The sequence below is a fragment of the Accipiter gentilis genome, chromosome 5 (assembly GCF_929443795.1).
Source record: "Accipiter gentilis chromosome 5, bAccGen1.1, whole genome shotgun sequence".
Lineage (NCBI taxonomy): Eukaryota > Metazoa > Chordata > Aves > Accipitriformes > Accipitridae > Astur > Astur gentilis.
This window is the reverse complement of record NC_064884.1, coordinates 1,979,762-1,994,670: the sequence shown is the minus strand read 5'-3', so window position 1 is coordinate 1,994,670 and position 14,909 is coordinate 1,979,762. Positions and strand designations below refer to the sequence as shown.

The following is a 14,909-nucleotide window of genomic DNA, read 5'->3' as shown; positions in this document are numbered from 1 at the left end:
TGCCACATTTATTTTGGCGTATCCCTTGTCGACTGCGGTAGGAGTATTGCTGATTTATGCTGTCGTAAGTGGAATCAGATTGGGCTCCCTTTTGGCACTTAGCTATAAAGTTTGTCTGCAGAAACCCTGCTGCTTATGCGGTGAATTATACCCTCGTTCACAAATGCTTTACTAATGAATGATTGGAAACGTCTTGTTTCCCCCCCCTCCTCCTCTGAATTATTATGATGCCATGCCGTATAACCTGCTGCAGAGGCGGGCGTAAAAAATTTTGTGTCCTCCAAGCTCGGGAGAGCTTTGCTGCAGCAGGAGCCGTTATCCGCTTGGAAAATCGTTTAGACACATCTCGGTGCCTTATGACACGTCTCATTACGCCTTGCTTTAAAACGAGCAATTGCCATTAGTTATTTATTAATTGCTTATTAAGGTCGTGACGTATGTCCTCTTCGTCTCCAGGCTTCTTTCTTCATGTCTTTGGCTGCCGCCAGGTTTGCTCGGAGGGGGCTTGGTCCCTCTGCAAAGCCGAGCCGAACCCAGCACGCCGGCGGGGAAGGGGGTGATCGGGCAAACCCAGGGCAGAAGGGGCCAGGATCGGCACCTGTAATTGTAAGGGGGTTGTATACAAGCCTACGTGACCAAGCAGCGTAGCTAAAAGCAGGCTCTCGGGCTGCGTTTGCTCTTCCTCGCGCCCGGTGGACTTCTTCAATTTGGCTCCTGAGCTGTGTTGATATGAGGGAAGGATGAAGCCCCCTCCGCTTTTTCTGTTAATTACGGTTGTGTTAGAGCGGCACAAACTGATTTAAAAGCCCATTATAATACACCTGTAATTGAAGGCGCGCGTCTCTCAGTTTGCTCTCTGCCTTCCTTAAAAAGGCAGGAAGGTTTTGAACGCAAAAGAGGGAGAAGGCACGACGGAGGTGCCTGGCACCGCGGCAGCCGGAGTGCCGTACCTTCTCCAGAATCGGTGGCTGCTACCGGAGCCATAGAGACTGCTCTGGTTACGACCCGGAGGGGTCGGATGGGGAGCCCGATGCTGGGGTCCCCGCCTCGCGGTCGGTCCCGGCTGGCTTTGGCGGACCCCTCCGTTGGCTGGCCCGGGAGCGTGGGCTCGGTCCGACTCGTAGCGTCGCCGTAGGGGCACCCAGGGCTCCCACCCTCGCCGAGTCCCACAGGCGGGACGCGCGGTAGCAGCGCTCCGTAAAACGTGGGGAAGGGTCTGCGGGTGACAGCGGTAAGACGCCGTTATTAAAAGCAGGAGCAGCGGCAGCCTGACGTTCAGGAGAAGCCGCCGGTGCACGTCACAGATCACCTGCAGAACGCGAGTCTGAATCTCCCTCTTTTTCTTCCTTCGAGACACTTTTATAGTTGTTCTTTGTTGTTTCCTTTGATCTGGAGCAGATGTCGCTCGTGCTGGAAGATGGAGGTTTGCGTGTTTTATGAGAGGGAAGCAAGGCGTTCGCTGGGCTTACCGGGAGAGTCCGCGGGCTTGCAAGGCTGCCGCCGGGGGCTGCGAGTCCAGCTCCCGCGCGAGAAGGGATTTGCGGGTCTGGAAAGGCCACGCGTGTATCGCTTGGCTCCCAAAACTTGGGTAGAAAGAAGGTGGTTAAGGCGCAAAAAAATGCCATTGCTCCTGGAAGGCGACCGGCTTGGTGAAGCTAATCTGAGGTCTCCTTCCCCGTCTCTGGCGGAGGGGTTGTTCCAGGTCCACGCTCCCTTAACACTCGGGGACCTCCTTGCCTTTCGCCTGACACATGGCTGAAATTTGGGGTGCCCGTGGAGCCCAGCTGTGCCGAGGGAGGCAGCGGCAGGGCAGGGCCGCGGCAGCGGGGAGACAAAAGTGCGGGTGAGCGGTGTGGTCGTGGCACGCAAGGAAGATGGATGGGGAAGTAATGATGACCGAAGATGGCAGGGCTGAGGGGTACGTGCATGGGATGGGTGAGGTTTTGCACCTGTGCTGGCTCTGGGACGGGTGTTTGGAGGTGAAAGCATGGCAGGGATACAGTCTGTGCCGGTGGCGGGAGGGTGCCTGTGTGCCAGGGAATGTATCTGTGTAGGCAAGCGCATATGCTTGGATCCGTAAAGACATATATCACCTGACTGAACGCCCTCGAACGTGTAACGCGCCATATGGTTTGGTTAAATATTTAAGCAAGCTGCTTTCTGTCCCGGAGACTCTGCCCGTACGAGCGGGCGCCAAGTCCGGGCAAACTGGGGGCATGCCCTGGGCAGCTGCAGCGGCTGAGAGCAGCCCAGGGACCTTTCCCATCATCACGGCAAGGATGGGGGGGGGAAAAAGAAGCCGTCGGATCGATAAAACACCGGCCCACCTCTGGGGAAATCTGCGGTGTGTCACTGGAGCAGCTTGGCCAACACTGCCATGTTTAATCACTTCTGAGCGAGAGAGATGCTGAACACAAAAGGACTGCCCGCAAGGAGAGGGTTCCCGCCTGGGAAGCCTGCGTTTATTTAGCTTTATTTATTTATTCATTCCCATAGGGGCGCAGCTCCATCTGTGTCCCGCGTTCGGCATAAGAAATTTCTCCTCTGCCCTGTTGCCACAGCGATGCCAACTGACGATGAAAGCCTTTTAACGCAGAGGGAACGGGAGCACCGGTGACCATTAAATAATATTAAATATGTACTTGCGATCGCTTGTTTAGTAAGGTTTCCCTCCCTTGTGTTGTAAAAGCCTTACAACATACCTGTTCAGTCTCTGGAAAGGCATTTTAAATGGTTCGTGTGGTTAATTATTCAAACATTTAATTAGCATACAATAACCGTCGTGTTAAATCCTACCACTGCACATTTAATTTAAGGGTTAGCTAACGACTTTGCTGACGTTGTCGCTCTGGTTTACTTCCCAGCCATTCCTGCCTCATCTCGTCCCAGGTGGGCCGCGATCAATTGCCTGTCCCCGAGCAGGTCCCGAGCTTGCCGGGGCACATTGGGCTTTTTCCCTGGTGCGTGAGCGGCTCGAGCTGCTTTCGCGCTTGTCAGAGAGAATCGCAAAGTCTCCCGTTGCCCAGCCGAGCAGCAACGCAATCATCTCTCCGCCTCTGCCCGCTCTGAGCAAAATTTAAATCTCCTGTTGTATTGCTGAGGAGGATGTAACGGTCGTGTTTTGGGAAATCCAAGTTTAATCTGGTTTAACTACATTTTAGAATCTGGTCAGTTGATCTGATTACAGATTTTTGCCCCTCGCCTGGGCGGGTGCAAATCTGTGCGTGCGGTACCGGAGTCACAGTGCAAAGTCTGACTTGATTTTTTTTAATTTTGTTTTTTTTTTTTTTTAAGTCTCGGTGAGCTCTGCAAACATGCTGAATCGGGTTGTTGTGGATTCCGTAGTTAAAAACATCAGAAAGGTTCCTCTGTGATTTAGCGAGCATCGCACTGAAGATGATAAATCCTGCTCTAGTTTTGTCAGGCCCTGCAGCTGGAAGCTATTGCTTTTTCCTGGGCGATGGCGGGCAACGCGCTCCGCCTCCGCTTGTCTCTTTCCACCTCTCTGAAACAGCAACGGTAATACCTCCTTGGCCTATTTTTGTCGTCCAGACCGTAAGCTCGGTCTTTTTAAAGCGCACATGGGTTTCCCGGCTAGTGGTCCCAGCCTCGCCAGGAACACAGCGGGGCACTTGTAGCGCCGTTGTAATTAATTGCATCTCCTCAATGGACTACTGGGCTATTGGCAGAGCATCTCCCAGCTCCGTGAGGGCGGGTGGTCCCGGGAGGCCTGGGCTGTCCCCTTACGCTGGGCTTAATGACACTGATGCATATTAATATTTCTTTTTGGTGTCATCTTCGTGCCCTCCGCTGTCCTGCCCCAGAGCCCCCACTGTACTGGGAGCGTCTGATCCATAGTTGTCCTCCAGCGCATGATTAGCGGATTAGCCGTAGTGCCCAGAGCAGCAAAAAAATGAACTCCCAGAAGCCCTTCAAAACAGAGAATAATTCATTACCCACCTTGATTTCCACTTAAAATGTACTTTAACTACACTTCCAACTACAAACCCTAAATCACCCTCGTGTTCACAAAAAATCCATCATTTTTTATTTTATTGCACGGCACTGGCATGACATAATCCCTTCCAGAGCGTCTCGAAGCGCTTTACGGATCGATAAATTACTTACCTGCACAGCAGAGGCAACGCATGCAAGGCCATTGCAGTCATTCCGCCTCCGTGCAGCCCCGGGAAGGTGTTGGGAGGTGGGGAAAGGCACGGAAGGGATGCTGGGGAGTGGGGTCCGAGTCAGGAATAGGGGTGTTGCGATGGTCTGGGCTGCAGCTTCAAGGGGGTCGATGAATGGGGCTCTCCCGGGGAGGGTGGAAGGAGCAGGATGCTTTGCAAGTGATTTGTGACTCGCCTGCAAAGCGCCGCAGCAGGGTGCCGATCCGCTGCTAGGCTCCGGAGAATGGCCTGAAAAAGAAATAAACCGAGGAAGGTGATGGTCTTTATTATGTTCTGCAGGTGCAGGCTGATAACAGCAGCCGATCGTTTTTCTCGTACAGCCCTGCCACAGAGCTTATAGAAACCCCAGCCCTCCCTGGCAGCCGCAGCGCGTCCTCCACTCACGCAGCAGCAGGGGCCGAGCGCTCCCTGCTCGCTCCTCATCCCTTCTCCTTCTCGGCCTCCCTTCTCGTCAGCCCCGGTCCCGTACGTGTGTCCTCCCTTTGGGTTTGGGCCCCTCGTATCTGACCTGCTCCTGAGCATCGGTGACGGCGGTGCCAATGCAGCAGGACGGCTTTCATCCCGATTAAATTTGCGTTCATCACGATTAAATTTCCCTTCCTCTGCACCGTGATAGACCTTAGAGGCTCCTCGGTAGACTTGGCGTCTTCGTGCCCAGCTCCTCGCGATGCTTTTCTAGTTGCAAGGGCACGACAGCCTATGCAGCTGCGGGAAGAGCTGCAAGCCAACGTGCGCGCTTTGGGGGCTCTTCTTGCGCCAGGAGCGACTGGTGCCTTTGGGGGAGTTTGAAGCGGGGCGGTGGTGTTTTTTCAGTCGGATGCAGCTCTGCTGGAAAGGGTTTGTCGTGGCTGGGAGGATGGGATGAGCACTGGAAGCGGGGTGGGGAGGAATTATCGTCTCGCGCACCACGGAGGTGCTAAGGAGGAGCTGTCTCGAGCCTCCCTAAAATGACTGAATTCCCTCTGGCTACAATTTCTTCCCTCTTCAGCCCTGTCTTCTCTGCCCCCCCCCCCCCCCCCCCCCCCTTTCCTCTGTGCGTTCCTGTCAAGTCAGATGAGACTGATGGGCTACCGCGTAGCTTGTCGAGGTGGAGGGAGGAAGGAAATTCAGTCTCTTTCACCCACGTCTGGAGATTTGGGTTGGAGCAGAACCAGTTGCATTTTCATTTCCCTCTTGGTGTCGTTGCAGTGTCTCCGAAAATCACCGAGATCTCTTCTGACATCTCCATCAACGAGGGCGGCAACGTCAGCCTCACTTGCATAGCCACGGGCAGGCCAGATCCAACAATCACCTGGAGACACATCTCGCCCAAAGGTAAGAGCCAAACGTTACCAGAAATATTCTGGGGAGGGCACAGCGGCATTTGCGAGCTGTCGTTGGCTGGTTCGCGTGGCACTTCGCTTGCACGGAGGAGGTGATGTGCGCCGAAAAGATGTGACTTAATGCAGGAGTTGATGACTCTGGGGGAGAAACATCCACCTCGCTGGCCTGGGAGAGGAGCTTATGGTTTTGCTTGTGCGGAGGACTGGCAGTAGGTACCAGGTTGGGGTTGTCACGCTTCAGAATCCAACGTGCTTGTCCAGCCCCATTTTTCTGGGAAAAGTTTTCAGGGAATTCTCGCACGTCGCTTCAAAGGAGCACTGTAAATAGCGCCCATGAGCAGGAAAACACACAAAGTGTTAATTGGTGGCCGCGTTAATTGGTGGCCTTGTTAATTGGTGGCCTTGTTAATTGGCAAGCAAAACCTGAGCAGAACCGCGTGGGTGCGACTGCTGGGAAGCAAATTCCCACATGTGCCCGTTCTGGAGCATATATCAACCGTTTCCCAGCTGCTGTTTGGCATCTGCTTTGCGTTTTGCTGCCCTGTTATTCCCGCGTGGCTGCGAGGTTCTCAGCAGTGAGCTGGGGGTGAGATCTGGGGGTTTTTGGTGGGATGAGCCATCTGGCCAAGGGGCAGTGCCTGGCTCCGATCCCCTGATCCCATCGAAGGGCTTCAGTTCAACCTCGGTCGTTTTTCCCCTGAGGTTTTGCCAACGTGGGCCATTGTCCCAGGCAACTGCCTCGAGTTCTTCTCGGGGATGCCCCGGCCGGGCTGTCCGGCAGCCGAAGGAGACGATGCGGCAGCAGCAATGACGGATGGTGCCGCGTCTGCTCTCTCCGTTCAGCTGCCTGACGGTGGCTGCGGCGTCTCAGTGCGGCTCCATTGATTTTTTGCTATTTGTCTGCTCTGTAGCAAACTGCTGGGCTGGATCCATCACTCCCCATAGCCCTGGCGGAGAGCGAGCCGAGTTGGCAGCATCTCGGCCCCTTCCCTTGACAGAAGCCTCTGTAAAAACCGTTCCCCCCTGCCCCGGTGCGTGTGTCAGCCAATCTGCCTTAGGTGGTCGTGCCTCCGAGACGGTGGCCTTCAGCCGGGGTCTGGGCACGGATGAACGATGGATAAAATCTGCAGGGTGTGGACCCAGGTGCCCCGAGCGTCTATCTGTGGCATCGAAGTTGCTGTTGCTGTAGCTGTCACCACGGTTGAGGCGGTCCGTGCACTCCCACCTTGAAGCCTTTTTTCTTTCTCCTCTTCCCCTTGTCTACCCTGACAATGTGTTTTTGTCTCGCTCGACCTCCTCGCCACCTGTTTTTCACGTGCGCCTCATTTTCCCCGCATCCCCTCCTGCTCCCCCAGGACCCTCCTCTCCCACTCCTGTGCCCCCTGCTGCCTTCTCCCGCACGCCATCCATCCTCTCCTAAACCAGGCTCCCGGCTTTCGCCGCCTCTCTCTTTCACGAGGGCTATTTTCTGTGTTTGCTGCCATCCAGCAGGTTTCTTTCCCCAGGGAATCTTTACCTGCGCTTGAACCAGATGTTTCCATTTTACTTAGGACTTAGCTGCTATGGAAACTGAGGATGCACCAGGAGAGGAAGAGTGAGCTAATCAGAAATTACCTGTGGCGCTGTGTAATTTGCAGCAGCCGCTCTTACCTGATTTTGGCCATGATTAGGCATTCTGCTTTCAAAACTCAAAGGGAACAAATGATCACAGAGGTTTACTTGAGTCTGGTCTCCTGCTGATGGAGGGTGCTGAGCCCCAGAGGTGGGCCGAGACGGCTTCGGTGGCTGCCCGTCTCCGTAGGCAGCTCCTCTGTTTCTCTCTCTGGGTCTGCCAAGCCACCGAGCGGGACCTCTGCTTCTCCATTTTGCATTCGGTGAGCATAAGAGAGACGAGGATCGGAAGCGCAGGGACCGAAATAAGAGCCCCAGGGCAGGTGCACAGAGGCGTCACAGCAGATGCCGAGACCATAATCCTTTCTCTAGTAGGATAGACTCTAATTTGGAGAGCCCGGAGTGAGTGGGGACCCCAAGCTAGCTGCCAGCCCCTCTCCTGGTTGTAGGTCTGCCTCGCCGCTCATCCCCGGGGAAGTCTCGAGCGAGCCGCCTCCTGTTCCTTCTCGCCGTCTTTCTCCGTCTCGCTTGGAGTGGTGAAGAAAAGGGACGAGGGAGAATCAGTTAAGGGAAAGCTGGTGCATAATTTAAGGGTTTACATAGCAGATGGGTAAGCAGCTCTCGCCCATGTCACCGGGGAGAGGCTCTGATAGCGCCGTCCGTGCCAGGCACAGACAGGCCGGTAGCCGAAGGAGCCGGTCCCCATGCTTACACCGGTGAGTGCTCCTCTGTGTGAAGGCACTTCACGGGCTTTATTATTTTCTTGGCAGCTGCAAGCCTACTGTGTGGCTCTCGGTGGGAAACGGAGCAAATGAGAGCGTTTGCTTACCGGGGGAGCGTGCGGTCGGGTCCTTCGGAGGATTTAGACCGAGAGCAGCCCAGCTCCTCCGTGACCAATCTCACTCGAGACCCTTTTCTGGCCAGTCGCAGCTCCCTTGACCGCTTGGCTGTTTTCTTGGCCGTGCATTGCCCCGGTCCAGTGCGATATGTGTTTAGTGGCTTGGTCTGGTAAGCTATGCTGAATTTTCACGTCTGCAGCTGTTGTCACGTTATGGGAACCATTAAGCCTGCTTTTCAGGCTCTGTTTAGTTCGGGGGCTGGAAGAGTTCCCCGCAGCCTGGGCGAGGACAGCATTTTCGCTGTTAACTCGAGAGCCGAGTGAACCTGAGCAAGAGAGTTTTCTGCTGGTGATCGCACGAGTGCCGGCCCTGTTGGTACCTCCGTGCCTGCTCAGAGTCTTGCGTGGTGGCTGGCCCTACCCGTGCCCATCCTCATCCTCCTGCTGCGAGCAAAAGCAGGACGCTGGCTCTGGAGAAGGGTTTTGCAAACCCGCGGCCGGCCCAACCGAGACGCGTTGCAGCCTATCTTCCGTCCCTCTGCCTCACCCCTCTCCTTTATTTGCTCTCCCAGTAATGCTGCGCTAACCCACAGCAACTCCTGTTGACGCAGGCGAACAGGTTGAGGTGGAACAGGAGGGGAGCCGGTGTAGTCGCAGCTGCTTCTGCCTCGGCGGAGGAGGCTTAACTGCATCGGGGCTCTGCCCTGGGCTCGGATGCTCCAGCTGATTCCGTCCTCCCTCGGCGCCCCTGCGATGCCAAGACCGTTAGGATGGCAGACGAAAGAGGCGTCCTCAGCAGGGTGAAGGGAGGGAGGAGGGCAAAGAGGGAGAGAAGGATGTAGATAACCCCGGTCCGGATATAACATCCAGCACAAAGGCAGCATCTTTCTGGAGGACACGTAGGTTCTGCAGAGGACTTGGACGCTGGGGCCCGAAAGGCGGTGTTGCGCATGGTCTCACATATTCCTGTTTGCACCCGTAGGTGCCGAGCATCTCTTTGGTTCCGAGGCTTCGGATGTATTGCGTTCCCCAGCCTCGCAGGACGATGCCATCCGTAAACTGTGGAGAGGTCTTCTAGTTAATCGTCTAGTTTGGGTTGCTCAGGTGTTTCCATAGTTACTGGGCTCTAGATTTATTTTTTGGTGTAACTTTGATGGGGTCATGGTGGTTGCCATGTTGCCAGGCTGGTTTTCACCTCTCAGCAGACCAAGGCTGGCTCCTCTTGGCTAGGAAAGAGCGCGGTGCCCCGAGCTGCCGGGTGCAGGGCAACGCCAGAACGTGCGGAGCCACTCACTAGCAGAGCAGGCAGCACCGTATTGAGCTAACCAGGGGATATTTATCCACGTTGCAGACGTGAGACTCATCACGCCTCCCATTAAGCTCGAGAAACGTGCCGAGGAATTGAAGTGAAGGCTCTCCTGGGAGGAACGAGGGCTCGGCAGCCTCTGGCCTGGGAGGAGCAGGCACGGCTTAGCCGTAATGATAACGAGGGCTCTGCAGTCGGACTGCAAGTGTGGTCATCCTGCCGTGACGGTGCCAGGGGCGCGAGGAAAGGGTGTGAAAACTAGGTGCCTGCATGCAGATACCTCCACTGGCTCCTCTGCCTGGCCGGCGCCGGTCTGCTGCACGCAGACGTCCCGAGCCAGAGGCTGCATCCAAGTCGTCATCCTTAACGACCCTTGATGGACTTTTCTGCCATGGTTTTGTCTTAATTGCTTTTTGATTATCGCTTTAGTATGACAGATTCTGGTGTAAGGCTTAAGACGGCGGCTGCCAGGGTAGGAAAACATTATGGTTTGGCTTGATGGTGTATTCACTCGGAAGAGGTCCGATCAAGAGGTCTTTATAGCAGGAATCTCTCATTAATCTCAGGATTAGGCTGGGTGCTGAAAGCTAGATCCTGCGCGGTGCCAGAGTCCTGAGCCGAGTCCGAGCTGCGATTTGTGGGGTAGGTGCCACCTCGGTGCTTTGCCAGGCAGAGGCATGAGACAGGGGAGATGCTCAGAGGATGCCGACGTTGCCGTGTCCCCGATATCCTCTGTGATCTGTCCGTTTAACCTCCACGGCCCTCCGCATCTTCCCTGGAAGAGGTATGATAGCGGTCCCTCGTCTCACAGGACCGACGGGAGGATAAATACATTGAAGACGTGAGGCACTCAGCTGCGGTAGTAATCGCAGCTCGTATGCGCGCTTAAGATAGATGAGACACGGTGCCCTAACGTGGCAGAGGTCTCGTGAGATCATCTGTCTATACATCAGCAGCAAACCAGCGAAGGGACTCTGGGAGAAGTCCGGTATATTTGGATATATTGATTCTCTCTGGCTCTTGGCGGGGCTTAAAACAAGAGGACAAGCGACTGCAGAAAAAATCCAGCTTGAAGAGTTGCTTGTCCCTGGGAAGGGGACACGTCCTCCCTTCTCAGAGGTTTGTCCGTTAAGCACATAGCTTGTTGTCTTCGTCTTTCCAGGATCCTCTCTGGGCAGGAGGCAGGGGCTATCTGTAGGTCGGACATCAGATTTGCAGCCCGGCCACGAGGCACAGAGAGAAGGGGGATCCGCTGGGGTGGGAAAATCTCTGCCTGCTTCCGTGCCACCTCGTCCCTCACAGCGATCAGCTCAGCATCCCGTGAGATTGCTCTCTTTCACTGCCTCTAGTCACCTAGTTAACTTCAGACCGGAGAGCCGCGCTCTCTGCTGGTCCTTTTAATGGGGAAAATCTCTCGGAGAGAGCAGAATGGTTTGCGTAAGGCTGCTTCTGCGTTCATCCCGGGTCTCGCGTTCCTGCGCCCTCTCTCCTCTCCTTTTGAGATGTTGCGTGAGCCAACGCAAGTGGTGCCTCAAAGAAGGGAAGCAAGTCCTCCTACTGTGGCCATACGATGGAGCCCAGAGCCAGCCCCGAGCCGTGGTGTTGGGTTGGGTTTGGCCACCGTGCCGTACGTGACGTCCCGCCTCACCCCGTTGCGTGCGTCCCCCCGCGTCTCGCGGTGGCTGGGTGTCTCACGGAGGCTCGTCCGACTCGTTCGGTGGCCGAGCACCTCGTCCTCCTTCCAGGAGGCGGTTGCAGGCCTGGGCTCCGGCTAAATTAACTGAAGCATTTCAACCGGCTCCAATCCTGTCGGCAGCTCAACCGTCCCCTTGTTTACTGTTGAAATAATTACTGCTTTGCCATAATATTAGCTCTGAGCCGTGACTCCATTACCATTATCGCCGGAATATTACCCATTTATTATCTCCCAGCAACCCTGGAAGATGAACACTAGGCTTCAGAGACCAATTGTTTTACAACAGACAGGATCTTGGTGTGCATTGTTTAATGAGGTAAACTACATTATAGCCGGCATTAATTTGGCTGCGGTGCGCTCCGCTAAATCATTGTTAACCTGTAAATCTGCCACTGGTTTTGACGCGGGCTTAATCGGTGCCTGCTGGACGGATCGGCCGGGAAAAGGGTCGCTGGCGGGCTGGCTCGATTTGCGTCGCGTGGGATGGGAATAAATAGGTTGCAGTGCTCTTGGAGAAGCGGGACTCTGAGATGGACTCTAGTTTTGTGCACGGTCGCGATGAAGGAGAAGCCGGCCGCTGGCATCACCAGGGGTTGCTCGCCAAGCACGCAGACGTGTGCCACGACCGGCAACGGGATCGTACCGGGAGCAGGGTGAATATTTAGCCCCTTGAGAGCCAGCAGCTTCCCTGTCAGCTCCCGTGGGAAGAAGATCTGGCCCGGCAGGAGCCAGGATCCAGTGGCATTGCGTCACAGGCTCCAGGGTTTGCTTTCCTCAAGGAGCGACTTAAACACGGTTAGTGTGCCACGTGCTAAGCGCTTGGCTGCGGGTAGCTCCTTTTAGTGTTTCCCCTCCACTGATGTGCCCTGATTCCTCCTGCTCTTTCTAAGCAATGGGAGATTATGTACTCGTATGCGTAGGTATATATGAAAGTAATATTTTTGATTCCCCGCGTGGTAGAAATGAACTCTCTGAGCTGATTTGTTTGCATATTTGGCATAGCTGCCTTTGAAATACGCATCTTGGTACAAAAATAACAAGGCCCCTACCAGCGACAGTGGAGGCAATGTCTTTCCCTAAAGAAAAGGGGGAAAAAAACCCCTCTCTGCTTCAGCATATTCCCTAAACATAGCTTTGCAATGTCACGCTTTCTCTTCTCGCTGGAGACAAAGCGCGCTCGACACCTTACCTGGGGAAGCGGGCAGGCCGGTCGCTCTCGTGGAGCAGCGGTGCCACCGGTTACTGCCCTACCAGGGGGGCAAAAGCGGGCATCTCTGCCCGCACCCCCAAGTTTTATCCTTTGGCTTATCCCGTCGGTCACTGGCTACTTTTCCCGCAAAGGTGAGACCCACTGCGGCGTCACAAAAGGCCCCGATCGGTGCTGCTGCCGTGCCCGGTGCGAGGGATCCGGCACCCCGTACAAAGCCGTATTAAGAAGAATGTCAGAGATTTCTTTTTCTCGCTCCCGAGCCGACCCGTTTGCGTGACAAATCTCATTGGCCCTGCGTGTGCGAAGTGGCGTCGGCGCCAGGACTGGGTTAGGGCAGCGGGGAAGCTTCTATTTGCTCCCGTTGCCCAGGGTAAGGCTCTCGCTGCCCCCCGCCCAAGCGTCCCGCGCTCTGGCTTCGTGCGGAGACGGTGATTTTGACACCACCGGTGGCGTTGCCCGTGCCGGCATCCTTTCTCCATCCCCAGCGATGCCTCGGTTGACCACGGGAAGAAGGGGGATATTTTAGTTATTACTTCGGCGTGGCGGGACGAGGTGGACAAAACCCAACGCGTCGCCGGTGTCGCCTTGCTGGATTTTCTTCGGCACCAAGCGTGGCTCCCTCCTTCCCCGGTAAACGTGTGGCTTTGTGTCAGCGGCTCGCTCTCTGCCTGGGACTCGCCTTCCGTTCGGCTGGCATGGGGAAGAGCAAGGGACGGGAGTGTCTGAGATTCGAGAGATCTCTGCGCAAATTAAAACCTTTTATCAGCCCCTAATAGCTGTGCAAACTAATTATATTTGGGCCAAACTTTGCCAGCGACTCCCCCGAGGTATTATTATAAAAATCTGAGCTGTGGAAACGCGTCCCCATTCTGTCAACGCCGGGTCGCTTCAGCTGTAGAAAACTCGGCTCCGGCTCGTTTTAGCTCCCGTGATGTGCTTTGCATAAGCCGCCGCAGTTGTTTTTGGGGAGGAGAGAGCCCGGCCGGGCTGCCTCACACGTGGCGCAGGTTTGCCGAGCCAAGGGCAGGGCTGGCCTTGGGGGGAATAGCACCAAAATATTTATTTGCCCGAGCCCCGTTATCCCGACTCGGCCTGGCGCGGCCATCAGCGTGGTCTCGGGGCTGCGGGTGCATGAGCGGGGGTACCTCCATCCCCGGAGGGTCGGGACATCGTGACGAGGGGTAGGAAGGATGCCCGGAGAGGTGGTGGAGATGCTGAAACCCCAGCAGGCGGGCGATGGGGTCGAGCGGCACAGGGAGGGAGCACGGCTCTGCCACGAGGCTGCACGTGGATGGTTTTCCCGTTGCCGGCACCTCGCTGGGGGGCTTCTGGTGGTGTCGGAGCCAATTTCCCCCCAGAGTCGCACCTTTCTTTTTCCCGGCATCGGCACTGACTCCCTTCTGCTCCGCTTGCTGAGCTTGCGCAGGGCAGGGCACCAAAGCCGAAGACGTCCCCAGCGTTCACGTGCCCGCGGAGGCAGGGCGAGGAAATGCTTTGAGCTGAACTCCTGCCCTTGTGAAGCTTGCCCCAGTGGGAGGGAGATTTTTTTCCCCCCACTGCCATTCCTCTGCCATCCTCGCACTCTTCCTCGGCGCAGATTGCCGGCTAATGGGGTGGAGCTAGTGCGAGCGCTCTCTATTAATGGAGCAGAATATAAACAGAATAAAGCCTTCATTTCCCGGGCTGTGATTTCATTATTAATATACTTTACAGTTCACAGGTTGTTCATTTGCTTCCATGTTTTCTCAGCTGGTGTAATCTGCGGCGCGGAGTGAGAAGACTCATAAAATTTCCATTTCCAGTTGAATGTGCGTCCAATTTGCCGTGAAATGTTTCTCTCTGTCGTGAATATTAAGTGCCCGAGGAGTCGGTAGCCGCGGGATTAGGCGGGGCAGGTTGCCAGGCCCTCTCTGCGTCCCGGGGGTGCGGGAGAGAGGTGGGTGCAGAGAAGGGAAGGTGACGAGGCGAGGTCTAGGGACCGAGGGAAGGACCATGTGGTGGAGAGAGGAAGAGGAAAGGGGGAAGGAGAGAAAGAAACCACGCAAAATATGCTGGAGGGAAAGGGAGAAGAGTCGGGGAGCGGCAAAGAAGTTGGCCGCAAGAAGGGACGCGGTTGGTGAAGGATGCTCCGACGGAGCAGACCTGCGCTCTACCTCCTCGTTTCTCTGTCCCGTGACCTTGATACTTGGCAGGGAAGATGTTGCACGGGCGCCTGCTCCAGTTTGTCAATCAGTTGTTGCCGTCTACGCTCGGCCAGCGCCGTGGGCTTCGGGGCTGTGCGCTTCCCTTAGCCTGAACACGGGTGGAAAGATTTCCCTTGTCTCTGACAAGGCTGAGAAACGCTGCTGCATTTGTAGGGGTGAGGAGCTGAAGGACACTCGCAAGCCGGAGCTGCTTGGCTGCCCTGTACCAAGCTAAAGAACGACGGCAAGTAGCCCCGGAGTCGCGGGCATCGTCGTACACGCAGAAAAAGTGCTTATCATGTGAACTGGGGCCAGGGGCGGTGGTAGCGGTAGGGAAATCACGTTTTGCTCGTGGTTACGCGGCCAGCAGGAAAAGCGTGGAGTTTTGTTGTGTATTTAGTGTATTTTTAAATGGTTTGTAGCAAATGGAACGGTCGCTCTGGGGCAGGGCAGCAGGAGTTTGGGTAGTTGGGGCGGGTGGTCTTGCCACGACCAGGCAGCCTGCGCCGGGGCCGGCGGTGCCATGGAGGGGTGCCCACAGCTGCGGTGCCGCTGG

At 55.7% G+C, this 14,909-nt stretch overlaps 1 protein-coding gene across 5 annotated transcripts in view; it reads left to right on the top strand.

The window, feature by feature from the left end:
• Nucleotides 1-14,909, top strand: part of LOC126038705 (protein CEPU-1) — a 350,563-nt gene that overhangs the window by 316,156 nt on the left and 19,498 nt on the right. For all 5 annotated transcript variants that reach the window (XM_049800798.1, XM_049800800.1, XM_049800801.1 and 2 more), the window contains one exon: nt 5,376-5,501. In XM_049800798.1, the coding sequence (XP_049656755.1) occupies nt 5,376-5,501 (126 nt within the window). The remainder of the gene's footprint in view (nt 1-5,375; nt 5,502-14,909) is intronic.